The sequence below is a fragment of the Erinaceus europaeus genome, chromosome 13 (assembly GCF_950295315.1).
Source record: "Erinaceus europaeus chromosome 13, mEriEur2.1, whole genome shotgun sequence".
In the NCBI taxonomy this organism is placed as follows: Eukaryota; Metazoa; Chordata; class Mammalia; order Eulipotyphla; family Erinaceidae; genus Erinaceus; species Erinaceus europaeus.
This window is the reverse complement of record NC_080174.1, coordinates 46,556,141-46,564,119: the sequence shown is the minus strand read 5'-3', so window position 1 is coordinate 46,564,119 and position 7,979 is coordinate 46,556,141. Positions and strand designations below refer to the sequence as shown.

Sequence of the window (7,979 nt, the reverse complement as noted above, 5' to 3'; positions counted from 1 at the left end):
TCATTTTTATTAGACTTAAAGCTCACAGTACATCTGCTAAGTGGCGGTGTCAAGCAAAGGGGTATCACCAGTGCCTTCCAATGAATCAGTGTCCATTAACACTGTAGACCTGGGGCAAAATCAGGAGGGCCACGGGGTGGGCCGAGGCGCTAAGGTCCTTGAGCCACTGTGTCTGGAGTCACTGCGCAGACCCCGCGCGCCCAGCTCGGCGCGGTTCTGGCCGGCTGGCTCCCCGGCGCCCCAGTGCTGGCCCTCGGGACTCTTATTTTTTATTTGCGGCGGCGCGCGCTAATGCAGCGCGCGGACACTCGCGGAGCAGCAGTTGTGTTGCTTTTGAGTTTCCCAAGTTCACACAGTCTCTGGGTTGGCATGGCAACCAGGCAACCTGTTCCAGAGCTGCCTGCCTTCTCGGCACATGCTGCTGCCACCACGGAGCCGGGGCCAGAGCCTATCCCATGGTGCACCGCGCTAGCCTAGTCCCCAGTGGGCCGCCATGTTGTCGGAGTGAAAGGTAAGGGGGAGCGAGAGCGCCGGAGAGAGAAGATTGGGGGGCTGAAATCCATCTTCATCCTGCCGCTCCGCCCGTGAGTATCCACACCTCGCCGTCCCCAAACGTTGCTCCGGACCCCCAACGAACAGATTGTCCCTTTGTATTGATGTTTGAGAGCGGTTGGGGGGGACGAGAAGGGCTTTGGAAATGCTGCCGGGGCCCTAGCTGATCAGGCTTCTCACTCGCTGCTCCTCGTACATGTTTTGGAGTCGGCAGCAAGGCCCCTATTGTTATCAAAGGAGGGAGGGGGTGGGGAGCGGGGTCGGAGCGAGGAAAATGCCTGGGGTTTAGGCCCGCGCCCAGGCCATAGATGTGTTCTACATTTCTGCTCGGCCCTGTTGGAGTCCCTCGAAGATTGATGTTGCCATTCCAGTTGCTTTTTTGTTGTTGTTGGGTTTGGGAAGCTCCGAGTCTTCTCTGGCCATGAAGTGTAATTCTGAGCCACCCTGGATTTCTTAGACTTCTTGAGCTTCCTTGGCAGCGCCTAAGGAGGAGGAACAATAAATCGCTGTAAAAGCAGCTGTGGTCCTTGCCTACCGACGAAACCCACCTCGGGGGAAGTTTGCGAGCTTAAATGAGGCGATCAGGAAGTTTCAGATCGCTTCTAAGCTCATGGGTGCTTGTGGCCTTTTGTTTCCGTGAGAGCTTGTGTTTTGGTGGGTTCTTCCTCTTTGAGCTTCCCCGTTGTGAGTGCATGTTTATCTTGACTCAAAGAAGGGCTCACCTCTTGGTAGTTGGGAATCAGAAACAAATCCTAGTTAGTTTCAGGCCCCCACAAATGCTCTTGGTAGACTTGAGATCATTTGTTGTACTTGTTGGTAGCAATCCCACGTTCAGTGAGGATTTCACTACTGTAGCTAACGACCCTCTTAGTCTTTCCCCGCCCTCCAAGACATACGTAGTATCTGGGAAGGATTGTTACTCTTCATTGTCTAATTAAGAAAACACTGTTATTCTCTGTCCGTACCAATTGGTTGACGTCCTACTCTTCCTGGGATTGAGTGTTTATATATTTATAAGGCTTCTCTTCTCTTCTCTTCTCTTCTCTTCTCTTCTCTTCTCTTCTCTTCTCTTCTCTTCGCTCTCTTCTGCTCTCTCCTCTTCTGCTCTCAGTTCTGAAACAACAAGTTTGTAACTTGAGTACTTTATTATTATTTTTTTTAATGAAAACTCCTAAAAACTCATCAAAACAAACTCCTCCAGGACAGGTGACTTTCCTGGCGGTTTCACTAAGCCCTAGAGAAGTTTTGACCCATTGGTAATACTGACTTTTTAGAAAATACTTTTAGGCTGTTAATTCTTTATCGGAATCCTTGAGAAATACTCCGTGGATTCTGAACTTTGAGTTAGTATTTTGCCATCGCCGCAATTGAATTCTTTTTGTCCAAGGCCACAGCTTTTTGAAGTTGAGTTTGAAGTTTAATGAGTTTGAAGTAAACTGCTTTAAAATTTATGACCATAGAATGTTCTTTTCCTAGTGTGATAAAAATATCTTCTAAGGTATGAAACATTTTAGTAAATGAACCATGGAGATTGATTAAGCTGTATTCCTTTGTTTGAAATAAAATACTAAATGATAAAACACCCTGATGTAAACAGTTTGAAAACTGCGAGTTAAGTGCCATATATAGAGCCAGCACTTATTTCTAGTTTCTTAAAATACTTTATTTTTATAAAGTGCCATTTGTGGGGAAAAAAAAAGCATCTTAAATGCTATGCATAACTTTTAAAATTAGCTTTGAGAGCTTTAAAAAAAAGGTATGGGGCAGGGGGTAGATAGAACAATGGCTATACAAAGAGACTCTCATGCCTTAGGCTCCAAAGTTCCAGGTTCAATACACCCTGCACCATCATAAACAAGAGTTGAGCAGTGCTCTGATAAAAGAAAAAAAATCAGTGATAAGTTTTTTTTAATATCTAAGTCTACCAATAAGAAATCTACCAATTTCTTAATTTTTGTGCTCTAGTTGCTAAGACACAAGACACATTAATTGCTTAGGTACTTGCTTACTTTCAGATTGCCCCTTCTGTCAGTTTTTCTCTTGTTTGAGAAACTGCCTTGCCTCATTAGGTAAAGCAGGAAGTTTCAGGGCACACAGATAACTTTACAAAAGCCAATTGTTTTGTTTGAACATTTTTATAGGAATCTCTCCACCCTCACCTCTTGTTAGAGTGAAATTGTCGTCAGTGGTGAATACCTTTTTCATATGGCAATTCTGTTAGATTGGGTTACTTTGGCAAATCTCTTATTTCAGAAAAGATTACACATTTGCTATTTTAGGAATCCTCTTAGGGCTTGGAACTCCATTGCTATATCTGGTGGTAGTGACTTTAATGTTAACTTATCTTTTATTTTGACTATAAGCTTTTACTTATTTTTAGACATTTATTTGTTTATTTCCTTTTGTTGCCCTTGTTGTGTTATTGTTGTAGTTATTCTTGTTGTCACTGTTGGATAGGACAGAGAAATGGAGAGAGGAAGGGAAGACAGAGGGAGAGAAAGACACCTGCAGACCTGCTTCACTGCCTGTGAAGTGACTTCCCCTGCAGGTGGGGAGTCGGGGGCTCGAACCAGGATCCTTAATCTGGTCCTTGTGCTTTGCGCCACCTACCCTTAACCCGCTGCGCTACTGCACTACTCCCTATTTATTTTTATTTTTTACTAGATTTTATTTAATTTATTTTTGAGAGAGATGAAGACAGACATACCCACAGAGAAGAAACATCAGAGCACTGCTTAGCTCTGGTTTATGGTGGTGTGGGGGATTGAACCTGGGACTTTGGAGCCTCAGGCATGAGAGTCTCTTTGCATAAGTCTCTTGCTATCTCCCCCACTCTTTTTTGTTTTTAAATTATCTTTATTTATTTATTGGACAGAGACAGCCAGAAATCAAGAGGGAAGGGGGTGATAGGGAAGCAGAGAGACACCTGCAACACTGCTTCACTGCTAGCAAAGCTTTCCCCCTGCAGATGAGGACCGGGGGCTCGAACCTGGGACCTCTAATCTGGGTCCTTGTGCACTGTAACATGTGCATTCAACTAGGTGTGTCACCACCCGGCCTCTGATTAAAACTTATAAAAAGGAAGCAGTCTCAGAGAGGTTGCTAGTTTAATGCCAAAACCTGGGTTTTGGAACTCCTGCCTTGTTCTTAAACAAAGACTGATGTATTGATAGTCTTTTGTGGTAAAAAATGGGACTAGCTATTATTGGTAATAAGAGGGCAAAAAGTTCTTTTGGAAAATAAGATTGGGGAAGGCATTAAGTTGGTTAGCATTTTGCAAAGACTGAATGTAAATACAACTACAGTTTTCTTTATTTTTTTCTTTTTATTTATTAATGAGAAAGATAGAGAGATAGAGAGAAAACACCAGACATCACTCTGGTACATGTGCTGACAGGGATTGAACTCAGGACCTCATGCTTGAGAGTCTAGTGCCTTAGCCACTACGCCACCTCCTGGACCACACAGCTTCTTCTTCTTCTAGCGTTTGCCGACCACACAGCTACAATTTTCTAACTGCGATGTCAACATGGACACTGCATGAAAGCAGAAGTAGAAGTTTAGAAAGCTAGACTGCCCCAGTACCCTAGTGAAGTCCTGATGGGTTGGAATTGTTAACTAAAAAGAGGCATTTCCAAATTAGGCTTTGAACAGATTGCAAATTCCATTATGTCTTTCTTCTCTTTTTTTTTTTTTTTTTTTTTTTTTTACCAGAGCACTGTTCAGCTCTGGCTTATGGTGGTGCAGGGGATTGGGGGATTGAACCTGGGACTTTGGAGCTTTAGTTTCTTCTTTTTTTTTTTTATTAACTTATTTATTCCCTTTTGTTGCCCTTGTTTTATTATTGTAGTTACTATTGTTGTCATTTTTGGATAGGACAGAGAGAAATGGAGAGAGGAGGGGAAGACAGAGAGGGGAGAGAAAGACAGACACCTGCAGACCTGCTTCACCTCTTGTGAAGCGACTCCCCTGCAGGTGGGGACCCGGGAGCTTGAACTGGGATTGGGATCCTTGCCAGTCCTTGTCCTTTGCACCACCTGCCCTTAACCTGCTGCGCTACTGCCCGACTCCCTTTTTAAAAATTTTTTTGCCTCCAGGGTTATCACTGCAACTCGAATCCACTGCTCCTGAAGACCACTTCCCCCCTTTTGTTGTCCTTGCTTATTGTTGCTGTTATCATTATTGTTGTTAGTAGTATTGTTATTGTTGTTGGATAGGACAGAGAGAAGTGGAGAGAGGAGGGGAAGACAGAGGGGGGAGAGAAAGATAGACACCTGCACTTGCTTCACCCCCTGCGGGTGTGGAGCTGGGGGCTTGAACCGAGATTCTTAGGCCAGTCCTTGCACTTCGCGCCATCTGCGCTTAACCTGCTGTGACACCACCAGGGCTCTCTGTGTCTTCTAACATCAAAATGTGATTTAGTTGAGGAGACATTTACTTTATTCTATAAAAAATAGCTTTTATGATGTTTTGTGAGTTTGTCTTAGAAATATCAAGGGGATTAGTAAAAGAAGGGTATGTTCTGTGCGCCCTTCCATACATAGCTCAGCTGGCAGATTGGAAGACTGTAGAAGGGTGTGTTCTAATTAACAACTGAATTATTTTGTAAAAAAATATAAATTACTTTGTAGCAGTTTTTAAGCACCCACGGGCTTACTAGAGTTTTATCTATTTTTAAAATATTTATTCCCTTTTGTTGCCCTTGTTTTTTTATTGTTACAGTTATTATTGTTGTTGTTATTGATATCGTTGTTGGATAGGACAGAGAAGAAATCGAGCGAGGGGAAGACAGAGAGGGAGAGAGAAAGATAGAAACCTGCAGACGTGCTTCACCTGTGAAGCGACTCCCCTGCAGGTGGAGATCCTTGAGCCGGTTCTTGTGCTTTGTGCCACCTGCGCTTAACCAGCTGCACTACATTATGGAGATTTATTTATTTTGGAGATTTATGTTTTATATCGTTACAGATATTTAAAAAATTTTTTAAATAGATATTCCTTTTCTTTCTCTCTTTCTCTCTCTCTTTCTTTCTTTCTCTCTTTTTTTTACCAGAGCACTGCTCAGCTCTGGCTTATGGTGATGCGGGGGATTGAACCTGGGACTTTGGAGCTTCAGGCATGAGAGTCTGTTTGCATAACCATTAAGCTATCTACCCCCACCCCATCAAGTTGCAAATTTTAAACATTTTGTAACATTTGTTTTTAGGTGTTGGTGGAATGAGCGTTGCATGTGTCTTGAAGAGAAAAGCAGTGCTTTGGCAGGACTCTTTCAGCCCCCACCTGAAACATCACCCTCAAGAACCAGCTAATCCCAACATGCCTGTGGTTTTGACATCTGGAACAGGGTCGCAAGCGCAGCCACAACCAGCTGCAAATCAGGCTCTTGCAGCTGGGACACACTCCAGCCCTGTCCCAGGATCCATAGGAGTTGCAGGCCGTTCCCAGGACGACGCTATGGTGGATTACTTCTTTCAGAGGCAGCATGGTGAGCAGCTTGGGGGAGGAGGAAGTGGTGGAGGCGGCTATAATAATAGCAAACATCGATGGCCTACTGGGGATAACATTCATGCAGAACATCAGGTAAAAAAAGTTTACTATTTCAGCTTTGAAACTCTTTTATGATTGCTGTCCATTTAGGATTTTGTCTTTAAAAACTTAAAGTTGTGAATTTTGTTTCATCTAATCAGTCGCTTGTTTTAAAGGATGAGTGTTGTAATATTGTAACTGGGTCACTTATAATTCTGGTGCTAAATAGTAAATGACCAATTTATTTAAACAAAGCCATAACTAATTATTTTAATGTGCACATTGAATTTCTGAGTGTATTTTTCAAACGAATTCTTTTTGGGGCCAGGCATTCATGTACTGGGTTAAGTGCACATGGTACTAAGTGCAAGATCCTACGCAAGGATCTGGGTTTGAGCCCCCCAGTTACCCACTTGCAGAGGGGACGCTTCACAAGCAAAACAGGTCTGCAGGTATCTTTTTTTTTTTTTTTTTTTAATCCCCCCCTTCCCTCTCAATTTCTTTTTTTTTTTTTATTTTTATTTTTTTTATTAAAGAAAGGATTAATTAACAAAACCATAGGGTAGGAGGGGTACAACTCCACACAATTCCCACCGCCCAATCTCCATATGCAGGTATCTTTCTTTCTCCTTTTTTATTTTTTAAAATGTTTTTAATGCATCAGTTTTTTTTTTTTTAACCAGAGCACTGCTGGTGGTGTAGGGGATTGAACCTGGGACTTTGGAGCCTCAGAGTCTGTTTGCATAGCAATTATGTTATCTCCCCCTCCCTTCTCTCTCCTTCCCTCTCTCCATGCTCTCTCCCCATCCTTTCTTCTCTCTCCTCCCTCCCTCTCTCGCCATCCCTCTCAATTTCTCTATGTCCTATCCAATAAAATGGGAAAAATGGCCACCAGGAGCAGTGGATTTGTAGTGCAGGCACTGAGCCCCTGTAATAAAAAAAAAAGAACACATCTTTTTTCTTTAACATAAGCTTTTAAAACTGGGCTGTTAATAGGCTCAGTACTTCACAGTTCTTGTTTGGTGTTAGTGACTTTGATTTTAAGATGTTATAGTTGAAAATAGTGAGTTTGCTCAAATGATGTTTATTTGAAATAGAACTGATGTGTCTAATGCTTTGTGTCAGGGGAGTGGTTGTGGCTTTTAGGTTTTACCCACCTTCAGTTTGTTCTAAGTACTTGCTCCATCTGGCTAATCATAATGTGTATGTTTGTGTAGCTATGGCCTCCTTTTTTACTAAGCTAGACCAAGATGGGGAGTCCGGCGGTAGCACAGCGGATGAAGCACATGTGGGGTGAAGTGCAAGGACCGGCGGGCGGAAGGATCCTGGTTCGAGCCCCCGGCCCCCCACCTGCAGGGGAGTCCCTTCACAGGCAGTGAAGCAGGTCTGCAGGTGTCTTATCTTTCTCTCCCCCTCTCTGTCTTCCCTTCCTCTCTCCATTTCTGTTGGCCCTATCCAACAACGATGACATCAATAACAACAACAGTAATAACTACAACAATAAAAAAAAACAAGGGCAACAAAAGAGAAAATAAATATTTAAAAACAATTAAAAAAATTAAAAAAAACCAAAAGGTAGACCAAGATGGAGAGAAACTGCATTCTTAAACATCCCTGTTACTGGGGTACTCTTATGTGGTGTCAGGTTGAACCTGTGTCACATGCATGGCAAGGCATATGTCCTACCCGGTGAGATACCTCTCAGTCCAACATGGTTGCTTTTACTAATCAAAAACCACAGTTTGGAATCACAACATATTGTACTGCAAAGAGACTATTGCTTGATTTGTGTTTCCTAACTTCCTGACAGTGATCAGAGGATTAGAATATTTTAATCATGCTGTTCTTGAAACTCAGTATAGGTTGAATTAAAAAAAAAACTTAAAATTTTTTTTTATTATCTT

At 42.7% G+C, this 7,979-nt stretch overlaps 1 protein-coding gene across 19 annotated transcripts in view; it reads left to right on the top strand.

Moving 5' to 3' along the window:
* Positions 1–438: 438 nt before the first annotated feature.
* PUM1 (pumilio RNA binding family member 1) overlaps positions 439–7,979 on the top strand; it is a 126,122-nt gene continuing 118,581 nt past the window's right edge. For 15 of the 19 annotated variants that reach the window (XM_060205724.1, XM_060205720.1, XM_016187868.2 and 12 more), the window contains exons 1-2: positions 439–584; positions 5,756–6,129. In XM_060205724.1, coding sequence (XP_060061707.1) covers positions 5,767–6,129 — 363 coding nt within the window. In that variant the 5' untranslated portion in view covers positions 439–584; positions 5,756–5,766. Of the gene's footprint in view, positions 585–5,755; positions 6,130–7,979 lie in introns of those variants that run through there. The other 4 variants (XM_060205723.1, XM_060205722.1, XM_060205721.1 and 1 more) reach the window with 2 other exon arrangements.